This window comes from Bufo gargarizans, chromosome 1, assembly GCF_014858855.1.
Source record: "Bufo gargarizans isolate SCDJY-AF-19 chromosome 1, ASM1485885v1, whole genome shotgun sequence".
Taxonomy (NCBI): Eukaryota; Metazoa; Chordata; class Amphibia; order Anura; family Bufonidae; genus Bufo; species Bufo gargarizans.
In genome coordinates, this window is record NC_058080.1 from 355,329,125 (window position 1) to 355,346,682 (window position 17,558).

At 42.9% G+C, this 17,558-nt stretch overlaps 1 protein-coding gene across 1 annotated transcript; it reads left to right on the forward strand.

Moving 5' to 3' along the window:
• Window positions 1-1,190: 1,190 nt before the first annotated feature.
• Window positions 1,191-11,657, forward strand: LOC122919742 (ectoderm-neural cortex protein 1-like). The gene is made up of 4 exons (XM_044268930.1): window positions 1,191-1,232; window positions 1,585-1,664; window positions 4,229-6,035; window positions 9,939-11,657. The coding sequence occupies exon 3, from the start codon at window positions 4,261-4,263 to the stop codon at window positions 6,025-6,027; it is 1,767 nt and encodes a 588-aa protein (XP_044124865.1). The 5' UTR covers window positions 1,191-1,232; window positions 1,585-1,664; window positions 4,229-4,260; the 3' UTR covers window positions 6,028-6,035; window positions 9,939-11,657.
• Window positions 11,658-17,558: the final 5,901 nt, after the last annotated feature.

The window sequence follows — 17,558 nt, forward strand, 5'->3', positions numbered from 1 at the left end:
CCCAAACAACAATGGCAGAATATATTTTTTTTCACCCCACAATTTCATTTTTTTTTACAGTTTTGCAACACATTTTATGGAAACATAAAAAAAGCTATGGCACTGGAAGACAAGAAGTTGGTGGCCTTTTGGTTTGTGCAGTCATGGTAGAACTGTGGATGGCACTGTTTGGTAGGGTATTATAGCTGGCAATGAATCCAGGAGGACGCATTTTTTACCTTCTGCCCACCATTCTATAGTCATTTTCATTATTGGAATAGTTGAGATGTTTATTGTAATACTACAATACTGCAAATTAGGAATATTAGGAGGCACTGGGGAGATGAGTGACCTGCATAAAAAGTAATCCACCAGCACAGCTCTTTGGTAACTCCTATTATGCTAATAGTTTATAATGGAGGTCCATTATTACATATTTATATTCATATTTTTATTATATATATAGAATAAAGTTTGTTCTTTAACATCACGTTGCTTTGTGGGAACATGCTTTTCTGAGGTGGGAAGATCATATAAAATAATTTATGGAACAATTTGGGAGAGTAAGTAACTGTAAACACCTTGCTTGGGTGTGGGTGTGACTTTCCAATTATAGCCCTTTCCCAGGACTTCTGAACAATAAGATTATTATGTAATTATGTGACTGGTTGGTATGTGACAATGTGGTTGGCTGGAACTTTCATTGGTTTGTAATTTTATGGCGGAACTGTGACTAGCAGTTTTGTCTCGTTCTTGGAAAGTTGGGTGACAATCAAAATAGCTGCTTCAACAGTTTCTACAGGACTTGTCCTTCAGTTGTCCCTCAGTCCTGAACAGCAGATTGTTTTTTAGCATGTTACTTTAGTATTTTACTTTTGCTGAAAACACAATCTGATGATTGAATCTTATATATAGGAAGTGGGATCTTGTGTGTAAATGTAAATGTTATAGAAAACAACTGGCTAATATTTAGACCAGAAGACTGTCTAAAAATGTTACCATCGAGATCATTCTATCTGATATATGGACTGTGTGTCTCTATAAACCACCAGCTCTTCTGAACATGTGCTGCTTTCATGTGACGGTCGGGGCTAAGACCCAGAGGAAAAACAGGGATTCAGTAATAGAAAGACCAGCATTCCTCCATTGGCTGGGTGGTAGTGGGCAGGGTCAGGGCTTGTGAATAGTAAATAGGCTTTGTCCCAGCTGAGCACTCAGTCTGAGGGAGCGAGGGGAACGAGCTGGGCAGTCAGGTAAGTTGTTATAGATTTCATAGATTATAGATTTGTTACTGTAGCAGTATTTATTTTAGTCCTATGACTTGTAAGAGATGCCTGTACTCCATCACCCTAAATATGATGGCTCCTTTTTTCAACAATGCAAATCTCCATCCCATATGCACACTTCAATACACATCCTGAGGCAGGCACATCAGCACAGATTGTGCTGATCAGCATGGTCTCACCCAGGTGCCCTCATACCGCACACACCCATAAAACCAAGCACAAAGAGAAGCACCATCGTATCTTCATTCTATTGTCACCACTTCCGCCCTTACCAGTTGTGTGAGAAGATAGATACTTAACAATGTGTTTAATGTTGCAGCTCTTGGAACCCCCCCTGTCACTGACTCACAGAGCTAGAAGAGAATGGGCGTGAAGATCTGAAACCACCGTCTAGGCACAGTAAGTGGCATCCTATGTGTTTGCCTTCTGACACTACTCTTATGGAGTTGCAGGTACTAATACAGGGCTAGGCTCTTATTCATGTCTGCTGGTGCGGATTATGATTTCTTTCTACAGGAATTTTAAAAATGTCAATGGACTGAATCATTCGGGTTAGGTTCTGAGAGCTTCTGTCTGGTACGTGTATCTGTATGGTGGATACAGGGCTTATATTGAGTGACTGTGAACAGTGCATGGCTTCTTTCTAGAAGATAAGTAGCATACAAAAGTCTATTCTGTGACTATGAACACTGTGTTACATCTTGTATATTTGCAGACTGTTGACCAGACACACTGTACAGCTTCGTATGGTGCATGACTATTTGGTAAAAGATATGTGTAGTTTATGCTTTGACCTTAAGCAATGTATGTTTTTGTCTAGAGGTATAGCTCCTAGGCTATGATGCAAAAGCTGAATTTGGATCCACCGCCATTTCATAGGATTTCATAATTGTGTCTAACATGATTTCCACTATGGAATTCCTGTGATATTTCCTTGTGTCTTTTCACTACCCACATACAGCGCCACTAAATTCTTTAGTGGCGCCAGTGGCCTGAGGGAGATCGGAGTGTTGGCACTATTCCTATGCTGCTGATGGTATATCTATAAAGCGTAGTACAACTAGGGCACTTCCTGTACATTTGTAACCTTGTACTTTATGTATAAAATTCATATTTGTTTCCACATCCCCTTCCTCCAGGGTTATAAGTCTGAACTTGCCCTGCTGCCTTTATTTAAGTAGCCGTAACACCACACCAGACATAAAAGATTAGGCATTCAGAGAGGAGGGGGTTAATGCTGGGCCGCTCTGGTATTTCATGTGCCGCCTGCTGTATAGCAGGAAGTGACAATGAGTGTTTTGTGTGTTTAGTTGGGAGCAGTGTACATTGTGGCTCCTGGGACTGTTTATTAACCTCACGTGGTTTAATAATTAATGGAGTTAGTTGAGACCTTTGTCCTGACTTCTGCTAGCCTCCTTCAAAGCCAGGCCGCCTAATTCTTTTGGAAAGCCGCATGCTGCCTATACAAGAGCAGCTGCAGTAGCTTTGCACTAGTTTTCACAAAACTTATTATTCTTTTGTCATATACATGTTGAGTTCATTGAATTGTAGATTACATATTAGGGAGGCTTTTGATTTTTTTTTTTTTTTATGTATGTACAGTATATGCTTAAGCTGGTTATAAACTTTAGATAGCTATTCCTGCCAAATCCTTCATACATATGAACGCTTGGCTAAACATGCATTGTTAATGGAGAGAGGGAAGTAAGCTGCTGCCACACACTTATTTCCCATGAGAACAAAAGGAAATCTAACCACCCAATCCTTCTTCCTCTGACATCTTTTGGAGGAAAGTTGGACATCCCCATAAAAGTTAGATGGTTGGCCAGTCCTGTCAATATTGATGAGTTCAGCCAACATCAATCTAATGTGTATGGCTATCTTATACCATGCTATATTTGCATTGCAAAGGGGTTCTCCAACTTTTGGTTCTTTGGGCCTTGAAGCTATAGAAACATTGCATATTCTCTTTTGGACTCCAGGCATTGTACCTACTGTGACACGGTGAGGGGTTGTATCTGGCAAGGCAGGTATTTTCCTCCCAGCATGTGTGGCTGGGCTGGTTTCCAGCAAGGTGAAGTCAAATACCGGACCGGAGTTTAAGTGCCGGTCCGGGTTTTGTCAGCACCTGGCTGTCTTTAAATAGGCAGCTGGGCTCAGCAGAGATGTCTCTGTTTTTTGGGATCTGAGGCTTTGTGCCGTGCTGTAGGGCTGAGAGCCTCACGCTGGGGAAACAGGCTCCCTAAAGCCTGCTGTGGACTACTGGAGGCAGAACTGCCAGCAAGGTGACTTGTGTTATATGAACTTTCCATTGTGTGTGAATTAAAACCAAGACTGCAAAGTTACGTGCTGTTTTGTGCAACTGCCTCAAGTGTAAATAAACACTGACGTTTTGAGTTAAGAACTTGTATTTTGCCTGTGTACTGCACCCATTTACCCCATCTACCAGAGCGAAACCCCACAATACAAATACCAATACAATGTCTTCAATATCCCATAGATGTTCTTGAATTCATCCCTGAGAAACCAGGTAAATTACAGAAGCATAACATAAAAGCTTATTAAAAGCTTATTTGCATCCCTTTCCTCCATAAAATAAAACTAACACTGTGGAAAAATGGTTATGTATGTCCATATAGGTTTAGTATTTAAATAATCATGTATCCATAAGGAGCACAAACTATACACAGTGCCTTTGTAAGTAGATATAACACCATAATAGTTTAAAAAAAAGTTATAAAAAAAAAAAGCCAAACTTAACATTTCCACTTTTCATCTTTCTGCCATGATCCGTGTAGAAACTCCTGAGGACGCTGTCAGTAAGATGGCTGATGGAAACTTCCTTTGTTTGTCTATGTATACACTCACCCATTTCCTTACAATGCTGAATGATATGGAATACAAGGTTATATTTTTAAAGATTCTGCTAAAATTTAAATATATATATATTTTTTTTATTTTAGGTTTATATCCTGTTAAATAAAACAGAAAAAAAATGTCGGTCAGTAATCACGAGAACCGTAAGTCCCGCTCTAGCACGGGTTCGATGAACATCCATTTATTCCATAAACCTGGCCATGCGGATAGCCTTCTAACACATCTAAACCTGCTCCGTAAACGCTGCCTCTTCACAGATGTGGTGCTGTTGGCTGGAAATCGTGCTTTCCCATGTCATCGGGCAGTCCTAGCTTCCAGCAGCCGTTATTTTGAGGCAATGTTCAGTGGAGGGCTAAAAGAAAGCCAAGACAGAGAAGTTAACTTTCATGATGCTCTGCACCCTGAGGTCTTGGAGCTGCTCCTGGATTATGCCTATTCTGCACGTATTATACTGAACGAGGAAAATGCAGAGTCCTTGTTGGAAGCTGGAGATATGCTACAGTTTCATGATATACGAGATGCAGCTTCAGAGTTCCTGGAAAAGAATCTTCATACAGCAAACTGCTTAAACATGATGCTGATATCTGATGCACACTGCTGTGAGAGATTGTTTGAGCTTTCTTGGAGAATGTGTCTGTCTAATTTTGTGGAATTATCAAAAACAGAAGACTTTTTAAGATTTCCAAAGCTCAAACTGATGGAGCTCATCCTAAGTGAGGAGCTTGAAGTGGAAGATGAAAGTCTAGTCTATGAAGCTGTCATGGGATGGATAAAATACGATCTTTGTCTTCGATTAGATGATCTACCAGATCTACTGCGCTGTGTCAGGCTAGCTCTGCTCCCAGACCAGTATCTCCGAAGTCTGGCTACAGATGATTTGGTAGTTCAGAACAAGCAGGCAAAAGCAATTGTGGAAGAAGCAACACATTGCAGGAACAAGATTTTGCAGAATGATGGGTTAGTGACTGGTTTCTGTGCACGTCCTCGGAAAGTTAGCCAGGCCTTGCTACTCTTGGGAGGGCAGACATTTATGTGTGACAAAATCTATGTAATGGATCAGAAGACCACTGAGATAATACCCAAGACTGACATTCCTAGCCCTCGCAAAGAGTGTAGTGCCTGTGCCATTGGCTGCAAAGTGTATGTTACAGGAGGGAAGGGGGCAGAAAATGGAGCTTCTAAAGATGTCTGGGTCTATGACACCCTACACGATGAATGGTCCAAGGCAGGACCTATGCTTGTTGCCAGGTTTGGCCATGGATCTGCAGAGCTTGACAGCTGTCTTTATGTAGTTGGTGGCCATACAGCCATAAATGGGGCATTTCCAGCATCTCCTTCTGTATCACTGAAGCAAGTTGAACATTATGACCCACAAGTAGACAAATGGAGCTTGGTAGCTCCCCTAAGAGAAGGTGTGAGCAATGCTGCAGTAGTTGGAGCAAAGATGAAACTTTTTGTGTTTGGAGGTACTAGTGTCAACCGTGAAAAACTCCCCAAAGTCCAGTGTTTTGATCCAGTTCAAAATAGATGGACAGTGCCCACTACCTGCCCTCAACCCTGGCGTTACACTGGTGCTGCTGTTTTAGGAAACCATGTCATTGTTATAGGAGGAGACACTGAGTTCTCAGCCAGCTCAGCCTATCGCTTTAATAGTGAGACCTATCAGTGGTGCAGATTTGGGGAGGTTTCCTCAAAAAGGATTAGCTGCCGTGCAGTTGCTTCTGGCAATAGACTATATGTAGTAGGTGGATACTGTGGTTCGCAGCGGGGTAAAACACTGGACTGTTACGATCCTGCAAGTGATACATGGAGCAGTGTGACCACAGTGCCTTATTCTCTCATCCCAACAGCCTTTGTCAGCACATGGAAGTACCTTTCTGCTTGAGTCTGAAGGTAACTTTTCTTTGTTTTGTTTTTTTGCTTTTATAAGACCAGAATGCACCTAATATAATGAAATTAAGTTGATGTAATAATCGAATTTAGAAAATTATGTAAACAACTCCATTAATCATAATTATGTGTAACTAAAGGTCCCTTTACACTGTACTATTTAGCAGATTGTCGGGAAGGAAGCCTGCTCGTCGGTGAAGGAGACATGCAGCGATCTCCTCCACAGTTAATGCCATCGCTTGTCACCATACAAAAACATTGTTTGCTGGCATCAGAGTGCTGTTTAGATGGCACAATCTTCTGCTAGGAAACAATGATTTAGGTGACCAGTGCTCAGCCAGTGTAAAGCCTTTACTAAAAACCCCTATTTTCAATCCCTTCAGTGTTGATCCAGAAAAAAAGCAAAACTCTTTTAGATATCATTCGATTAAGCATTTTGTTAAAGGGCTTTTAATATTGATGATCTATCCTCAGAATAGGTCTTCAATATCAGATAGGCGGGGGTCTGACATCGGACTCTCCTGCCGATCAGCTGTATAAGGAGACGGCGAGTGCACATACAGTACTGTCTCCTGTCTCTCTTCCTGCTCTGCTGCTGCTTTGCCATAGACACAGAAGTAGCAGAAAGAGACGGGAGATGGCACGTGCACACTGTGTGCACCGTCTCCTCTTACAGCTGGATTGTCGGATCCCCCAACGATCTGATATTGATGACCTATCCTGCGGACAGGTTATCAATATTAAAAGCCTAGAGAACCCTTTTAATAATACAATGCTTATATTTAGGTGGGGCTAACACAGGGATGTTTCAAGAAATCGTTTACTTCTGTCCTATTGTCTTATGTTCATCTGACTGCTGCAGAATTTTACATATTAAGGTGGACATATACCTTAGATAGCTATTGGCCAAACTTGCTTAGCCAACACCTATCCTCTTGTGCACTCCATACATGTATACACTCAGCTCATCTGAGTATGCCTTCTCAATGGCAAGAAGAGATTCAGCAGCTGCCAGAATACTTTGGTAGTGGCGTGTCTCCTGTCGTTTTTTTTACCAACACTGGACAACCCCATACATATTGTAGCTGATCAGCTGGTTCTGCTGAAATCAGTGGGTATTGCAAAAATTCTTCTAATGTGAAGGGACACCATCATTTTAATAGACTAAATAGTGCACCATGTTGCACTATTTTACAGCTTTTTTGTAAGAATCTATGACCGAGGCCCCTAACAGAGCCTGCCATGCAGATGTGAACCTAACCTTTCAGGATCAATCTCCCCCAACAGAAATTATGCTAGAGAAGAATAGCTTGGTATCTGATGGAGCCATTTGCAGAGGCATACAGAATTATAGTAAAGCCCGACAGAAGTCCTATGTGGGTACTATTTGGAGGTTGTATGGATTTGGAATACAGTCTTGTAAGTGAGCTAAAATACCCATGAAAAGCCATGTAAGACCATGTCCCAAAGGCAAAAAAATGTCTGAAAGCCTGTAATACCAATTGGTGTTGTATCAATTATTATGGACTTGCTTTCCTTGCGGTTGTTACTAAGCTAATCTGCTATGTGATTGTTTTTATTAAATCCTTTTATTACAAGCACAATAATTGCCCTATGTTGCACACAAATTCCTTTCCACAAAACAAGGTTAAACAAGGGAGCTCTGAATGTCAATGATCTGCTTCACGACACTCTATCTACAGTTCTTTGTAAATGCAGATGCTTTCTTGGGGATGAGGAATAGCTGAGAACTTAATGACAAGTGAAATACATCTGAACTAGGATGACTATATACATTCTGACCTGACTGGATACATATTTAGTGGGTGGTGGGTTCTACTGTACACTAGCAACTTTGATTCTTATATTATTCGTTTAGTTGTGTAGATATATACATGATACTTAGGTTTCAACTATATCATAAAAGACCCATCCCAGAAATGAGTTGAGGAACTTCTGAGCCTTCTGTTCCTGCCTTGTGCTTTGTGTAATCTGAAACCAGCTGAGAAGTGTTTGCCTTGGGCACATATTTCCCATGTCTTTTGACCTCCTAATTGCTCTCTGACCCAGAATCAGATCAGTAAAGTTCTCTTATTATTTTTGTTCTTTTATGAATGGGAAAAATACAGTCTTTGTTGAAAACATGTTGCAACAAGCACATATTCGATGCTAGGTCTTCTAGTTATAAATAGTTTTCACCTATCCACAGGATAGGTCCTACCTGTGAGAACATTGTGGACAACCACCAATCTCCAGAATGGCAGTCAGACTCCCAGCAATCATGCTTTTATCACCTATCCTTTGCAAAGGTTTATAAAAGTTTTTTAAAGGGTTTCTGTCACCATGAAAATGCTATCCCATCTGCTGGGATGTAGTGTAGCAGAGAGAGAGCGGAGCAAATTCACAGCAAGGTCGGGTTCACATCACCATTTTGTTTTTCATTCATCTGATCTGTCAGTAGAGCAGAAAAAGACAGTTCCTGTATTTTAGGCAGCCATTATGCACATTTTACATCTGCTTTAGCCATTTCCATCTAAGAGCCGTTATTTTAGATGGAAACCGTTGTACTGTTCTTAAGGATCGGAAGAACGGAAAGCCAAACAGTGATGTGAACTGGGCCTAACTTCATTGACTGCAATCCCTGCTCTTTCTATGCTAAGGAGTCCAGTGGTTGAAGGCGATATGATTGTACAGACATAGAAAGCGATCAGTCACTGATAGGCTCACCCACTGGGCTCCCTATCATAAAAAGGACAGAGATTTCAGTCGCCAATAAAATACAAGGTATTCTGAATAATTTTGCACCAAACTATATATAAATCTGCTTAGCGCCTCCTGCTGTTCTATACCATGCCGACCACAGATGGCACTGCATGTACAATGTGACAGGCTCCCTAGAAGTTCACTATTGTTAACAGTTAACTTTCAATTTTGTTTTCAATGCATCTAAATTGAGAAAAGCCATTTATAATTAAGGCACGTCCTTTAATAATATTGTTTTATATTTTTTCGGCATACTAACACCTTTTTGATTGTTGCATGAGTAACTAAATACTGAAAAGATAGGGGCAGTACTTAGAGTTGACACATTCACATAAAGCAGCAGTGTATAAGCCCGCTGGTTCAGTACTTTGTCAAGACCAGTCAGGCTAGAAACAGAGACCAGCCATACATATTAGATGTTGGCTGATCATGGCTCCATGCACATAAACGCTTGGCCAAGCACACGTGTTCTGACTGGTGAGAGTGGAGAAAACCACTGACAGACACCTCTGGCTATGGATTATCTCTCTAGAACAAAAGTATTGGGTAGATGAAATCCAACAGTACAGTCTTTCTCTCCCACCATCTGCCATCTAAAGAGAGTCAGGAGGCCACCACATGCATAAGGTTCAGGTTTAAGGCCCCATTCACACATCCGCTATTTTGTTCCGCATTTTGCGTAACGGAATTGCGGACCCATTCATTTCTATGGGGCCGCATAGAACTGCCTATTCTTGTCCGCAATTGCGGACAAGAATAGGACATGTTCTATTTTTTTATTCACTTTATATTCAATTTATATTCACTTCAATGGGTCGGCAAATCCAGAGATGCAGAATGGTGCGGAACGGAAGCACGGAACGGAACCCTACGGAAGCACTATGGGGAATGTTTCCGTGGGGTTTCGTCCCGTACTTCCGTTCCGCAAAAAGATAGGGCATGTTCTATCTTTTTGCGGAATGGCCAGATGGCGGACCTATTAAAGTGAATAGGTCTGCGATCCGCTACGGCTGCCCCACGATGGTTGTTTGCGCATTGCGGCTGCATGACAACGGGACGCACACGTTCGTGTGCAAGAGACCTGACTTTGCTTGATAAATGCCATTGCCAGCTTGTATTTTAATTATTTTTTATTTTTTACAGTTTTTCCTTGGTGGACTATTTTGAAAATGAATCATTTTATGGTGGAACAGTTTGGAAATAATCTAGACCATTGTTAACGTCTAGCTGGATGGCAAGAATGTACATAGGAGATGGAAATCTACCAGACTTGGAAGGCACAAAAACACTGTTATGGACTATTTAGTTACATGTTTAGTGAATTAGTGGCACTTTTGTTGATGGAGTCAGAATAAGTTGTCATTTTACATTAAAATGGCTTTTTTCTAATTTTATTTTCAGACATCCACTCCCTTCATCAATTCCAACACAGACTTAACATTCCTACATTCTGTGAAAACAATCCGTTTGTGATGTAGTAATATTCAGCATAATTTCTTATGAACTTCGTGATAAAGTGTGTTGTCTGGATGTGCTGTTCAACTTTTCAATGTCTAGTCCTAGAATTTCAGAGAATACCTTCTTTTCCGTGTAGCTGATGATCCCATTAACTTCTTCCACTCTCAACTGTAGGAGAGCACTTCTGTCTGGAGGCTAATACATAACCTATCACTGGCACTATATTCTCATGAAGAAACCATGAGAACAAGCTATGTAAAGGATCCCATAAGAATAAAGTCAGCTTTTTGTTCTCAGGGGAAATCAGTGGCTTACTACCCTCTCCCCATTGTCCACACATTTATGCCTAGCTGAACCAAGCATGCATATGTATATGGAGGAGTTGGGAGGAAGAGTTAGCTGAACATGCAAGATTTTGAAGGTATATGGGCACCTTAAGCCTTGGAATGTTAAACATTTACTTGAGTGTTAGTAGTCTGAAATCTTCCCAACAGTCAGCTGCTCGTTCAGTGAAGGAGACTGCGCATTTACATGCAGCGATCTCCTTTACTGTATGAGGATGAGGTATCACAATTGTGATCCCATGTTCTTATACAGAATCATGGTTTCCGAGAAGCAGATAACGGTATAGACCGCATTATCTGCTGCCCAGAAGCCATGATCGGTGGTGCCTGCATGAACTACACGATCACCTGATGAACGAGCATTTTGCTTGTTCATTGGTGGATCAGCAGCACTGATCAGAATCCTGATATATTTTTCTAATTTACCACTAGTGGCTGCTGTTTTACTCACTCTGAACTATTGAGTTGCACTTCCACCCTTCACCACTGGAGGCTGTGTTTTTCCTAGGATTTGCCCTTAAAAAAAACATCTTGTTTCATGTTTGGGCCTACTTATACCCATAAGGCAATTCAATCATTGCTCGATTATTGTGACTTGTTCCAGTCTCCTGCTCCTCAGAACTGTCTTTCCCAGACTGATTCTACTCTTCGCTGAATTATCAACTTGTGATCTACAATTCAAGCTGTACTGCGGACTACAAATCTACAGTTCATAACCGCACCAGGCTTATTCCACCTGGCTACCGGATTCCAGCTGTTTCTACCAGGATCATAACAACCACATTTACATGGTCAAGTCGGGAACGGTAGTTTCTGATAATAGGCCCGATTCTTGGGTCGTGTAAATGCACCTTTTAGTTTTCTATATCAATTATATTAGAAGTAGAATCATGTAATACAAAGTGATAACGTTGACTTTTTTGAGTAGAATGCCATTGATATGGTCCTTCCTGTATTAGGCCTCATTCACATGACAGTTTTTCTTTTCCATTTATGGGCCTTTTTTTGCGTTCCGTATACAGAACCATTCATTTAAATGGTTCCGCAAAAAAAAAAACAGAATGTACTCCGTATGCATTCTGTTTCCGTATTTCCGTTCCGTTGAAAGATAGAACATATCCTATTATTGCCTGCAAATCATGTTCCGTGGCTCCATTCAAGTCAATGGATCCGCAAAAGAAATGGAACACATACGGAAATGCATCCGTATGTCTTCCGTATACGTTCCGTTTTTGCAGAACCATCTATTGAAAATTTTATGCCCAGCCCAATTTTTTCTATGTAATTACTTGATACTGTATATGCCATATGGAAAAACGGAACAGAAAAACGAGACACAACGGAAACAAAAAACAACACGTGCAACACGGACCGCAAAACACTGTAAAGCCAAACGGTCGTGTGAAAGAGGCCTTACCAACGTCCCAATATAGATATACAATATATCTAGCCTTGTGGAATAAAATATCTTCCATTCCTCGGTTTCCATACACACTGGTAATATCCATTCTACTTTCCACTACCGGTATTCATTTCTAATTACAGCTATGAGAGGAAAGAAGCCATTGTTGAAGGTCTTCTTCTCATAATAGGTTTAAAATGGAGAATAGATACCACTAGCATGAACTGAAGCTTGATCACTCTTTATATCTAGTTGTAATTTTCTGTGTTGGACTTTGGATTTAAAAAGTTTTATGTTCATGTGCATATCTGGAAAAGTTATATATGTGTTCCCTTGTTTCAACTGACTAGGTGAAAAATCTTTTCCATTCTGGGATCGGCTAAGTGTCCAATTTAATCAACGTTCTCCTTAAACAAATGGTGATAAAGTTCTTTTTCAGTGGAGTATACATCCAGAAAATACATAAAGTTTTTGATGGTTTGAGGAGTAGTTTTTGATGCAGTCAGAAGTGGATTCAGCAGAAAGGAGAAATAAGTCCTATATATGTCCTATTCCTTTTGAATCCATTTCTGTCCTTGGCTCAAAAAACTGCATAAAATCCTTCATCTGTGATTCCAGCCTAAGGCCGAATGCACACAGCTGTGTACGAGTGTATTACTGTAGTGCAGCAGCGGTATGAAGCGCACGGCGTCATAGCAACCAATGACGCCGTGCGCTCCAGCTCTCAGCAGGAATTCAGGCCGGGATACCACGGACCGTTCACGGCCATGTGCATTCACGGCAAGTACTTTCATTCACGCACAATTTGGTGACCATTTTTGTAAAAAAAAAATGTCAAGCATGTTCAATGGTTTTTTATTCTCTTTTAACATCTGCATTTCTTCAGACATTCCTATAGTAAAGCCTAATTTCATAAGATTTCATCTTAACTGAGTGTTTATGACCTGTCTGACCAAGGGCATTAGACAGCTCTTCCAATGGATTTTAGTGAGAGATCAGCACAATATTGTGAAAAGGTGCCTGCTGCTGCACAAGACAAATGTTTAAACCTTTTTTAATTAAGACCTGTAAACCATAACTATGAAGCAGTGGTTCTTCGCTCACCGCACTTTACTTAACATATACACATCCATCAGATGCTAAAAACTTTTCAACCCAATAGCTAGCAGCATATGTGAAAGACTCTCCATTCAGTTGTTTGTATCAGTCTCTGCTAATGACTTACTATATGTTCAGTCTTACTGTGAGTTTAGATGTCTTTTTGTATATTTCGTACTGTTCAGCCTGGAGCTGATATTTGTGAACATGAATTAAAGGAAGAAAAATCGGTTTTGGTGGTGGATGTCACTTATTCATGTAATTTAAGTGACTCAGACAACAGGATTTTACATCCGTCCTACTGCAAAGTCAACAATTTATTTTGTTCTTTTTCCAGGCACATCTGTTCAGAAGGATTGGAATGTAGAAGTTGAAAATACCTGCAGCTGAGGGATATGAGAACAATATTGATTTTTTTTTTTCTGTATAGCTCAGATTGTTCCCGACATTTATCATTCTGTTACTGATAGAGCAAGCAACACATATTTAGAAGATCCAGTTATATAAGATTCATGGAAGAAGTATGCACTTAGTATGCAGTTATGCCTCTATCACTCCTTCTGTGTTAGCAGAAACGGCTCCAGGTTCATGTGGGCCCTTGGGCGATAAAGTCTCAGTGGGCTTTCTCACACAGTGATAAACCTCTGACTACAGATAATATAGTAGATGTCCCATGTAGGAGCACAGATGACACGGTGATGGCTATCTGAGTACAGAAAATGTGGTAGTGTTACCTGCAGTCCTATGTAAAACCACAGATAACAGTAGTACTAATAATGTGGTAGTGTTACGGACATACTTAGTGTGCCTTCCTGTGCCTCTCCCATGGACTCCATGCTGGTGGTGCTGCCTCTTCCTCCTTCTTCTTCTCCCACACAGAACGTCCTGATGCAGCTGCATCAAAACACTGTGGACATGGTGATGGTGAAACACGCACACAGGGAAAGACACACACTCAGGGGTGGTCAAATAAACACACAGGGACAGACAGACAGACACACACCACACACACACATGGACAGACACATACACACAGGAACAGACATATACACAGGGAAACACACACAAAAGGGACAGACACAGAGAAGGACAGACACACACACAGGAACAGACACACACACACAGGGACAGACACACACAGGGGCAGACACGCACAAACACAGGGACAGATGCACACACACAGGGACAGACACACACACAAAGCAACAGACACACACACAAAGGGACAGACAAACACAGGGACAGACACACATGCAGGGACAGACACACACACATAGGGACAGACACACAGAAACACAGGGAGAAACACACACACAGTGGCAGACACACAGATGGACGGACAGACACACACACACAGGGACAGACATACACAGGGACAGACACGCACACAAGGACAGACACACACAAAGGGACAGACACACACACACAGGGACAGACACACACAGGGGCAGACACACACACAGGGGCAGACACACACACAGGGGCAGACACAAACAGGGACGGTCAAATACACAAACAGGGATGGACACATACATAGGAACAGACATACACAGGGACAGACACACGCACACAGGGACAAATACAAACAGGGACAAACGCACAAACACAGGGACAGACACACACAGGTACGGTCAAATACACAAAGGTACAGACACACGCACACACAGTGACAGACACAAACACAGGGACAGACACACGCACACAGGGTCAGACACACGCACACAGGGACAGACACGCACACAGGGACAGACACACATAAGGACAAACACACACACGGGGACAAACACTCAAACTGACAGACACACACATGGACGGACAGACACGCACACAGGGACAGACACACACAGGGACAGACGCACACACAGGGACAAACACATATACATAGGGACAGACATACAAACAGAGACAGACACACGCACATAAAGGGGCAGACACACACACAGGGATGGGCAAATACACACAGGTACAGACACACACACAAAGGGTCTGACACATACACAGGGACACAAACATAGGGACACACACACAGGGACAGACACACACACACGGACAGACACACATACACACAGGGATGGTCAAATACACACACAGGGACAGACGCCTACACAAACACACGCACACAGGGACAGACACGTGCACACATGGACACACACACAAAAGGACAGACACGCACACAGGGACAGAAACACGCGCACAGGGTCAGAAACACGCACACAGGGTCAGACACACACACATACAGGGTCAGACACACACACACAGGGTCAGACACACACACACAGGGACAGACACACACAAGGACAGACATACACAGGGACCGACACACACATACAGGGACAGACACACACACACAGAGACAGACATACATACACACAGGGACAGACACACACAGGGACGCTCAAATACACACACAGGGACAGACGCCTACACAAACACATGCACACAGGGACAGACACACACACAGGGATGGTCAAATACCCACATAGGGACAGACATACACAGGTACAGACACACACAGGGATAGAGACACACACACACAGACACACACACACAGACAGATACATAGTGACACACACACAAACACAGGGACACACACACAGTGGCAGACACATGCACAGTGACACACACAGATACACACATGGACAGACACACTCACACTGGGACAGACACACACACACAAACACAGGGGCATACACACACAGGGACAGACACACACATGGAAACACCAAAACACACACAGGGACAGACACACACAGGGACAGTCAAATACACACACAGGGAAAGACGCACACTGGGACAGACACACACACAAGGACAGACACACACCTAGGGACTGACACACGCACACACAGAGGCAGACACACAGATGGACGGACAGACACACACACACAGGGACATACATACACAGGGACAGACACGCACACAAGGACAGACACACACAAAGGGACAGACACACAGGGACAGACACACACAGGGGCAGACACACACACAGGGGCAGACACACACACAGGGGCAGACACAAACAGGGACGGTCAAATACACAAACAGGGATGGACACATACATAGGAACAGACATACACAGGGACAGACACACGCACACAGGGACAAATACAAACAGGGACAAACGCACAAACACAGGGACAGACACACACAGGTACGGTCAAATACACAAAGGTACAGACACACGCACACACAGTGACAGACACACAAACACAGGGACAGACACACGCACACAGGGACAGACACACGCACACAGGGACAGACACGCACACAGGGACAGACACGCACACAGGGACAGACACACATAAGGACAAACACACACACGGGGACAAACACTCAAACTGACAGACACACACATGGACGGACAGACACGCACACAGGGACAGACACACACAGGGACAGACGCACACACAGGGACAAACACATATACATAGGGACAGACATACAAACAGAGACAGACACACGCACATAAAGGGGCAGACACACACACAGGGATGGGCAAATACACACAGGTACAGACACACACACAAAGGGTCTGACACATACACAGGGACACAAACATAGGGACACACGCACACAGGGACAGACACACACACACAGGGACAGACACACACACACGGACAGACACACATACACACAGGGATGGTCAAATACACACACAGGGACAGACGCCTACACAAACACACGCACACAGGGACAGACACGTGCACACATGGACACACACACAAAAGGACAGACACGCACACAGGGACAGAAACACGCGCACAGGGTCAGAAACACGCACACAGGGTCAGACACACACACATACAGGGTCAGACACACACACACAGGGTCAGACACACACACACAGGGACAGACACACACAAGGACAGACATACACAGGGACCGACACACACATACAGGGACAGACATACATACACACAGGGACAGACACACACAGGGACGCTCAAATACACACACAGGGACAGACGCCTACACAAACACATGCACACAGGGACAGACACACACACAGGGATGGTCAAATACCCACATAGGGACAGACATACACAGGTACAGACACACACAGGGATAGAGACACACACACACAGACACACACACACACAGACAGATACATAGTGACACACACACAAACACAGGGACACACACACAGTGGCAGACACATGCACAGTGACACACACAGATACACACATGGACAGACACACTCACACTGGGACAGACACACACACACAAACACAGGGGCATACACACACAGGGACAGACACACACATGGAAACACCAAAACACACACAGGGACAGACACACACAGGGACAGTCAAATACACACACAGGGAAAGACGCACACTGGGACAGACACACACACAAGGACAGACACACACCTAGGGACTGACACACGCACACACAGAGGCAGACACACACAGGGACAGGGACACACACACAGGGACAGAGACACATACAGGGACAGAT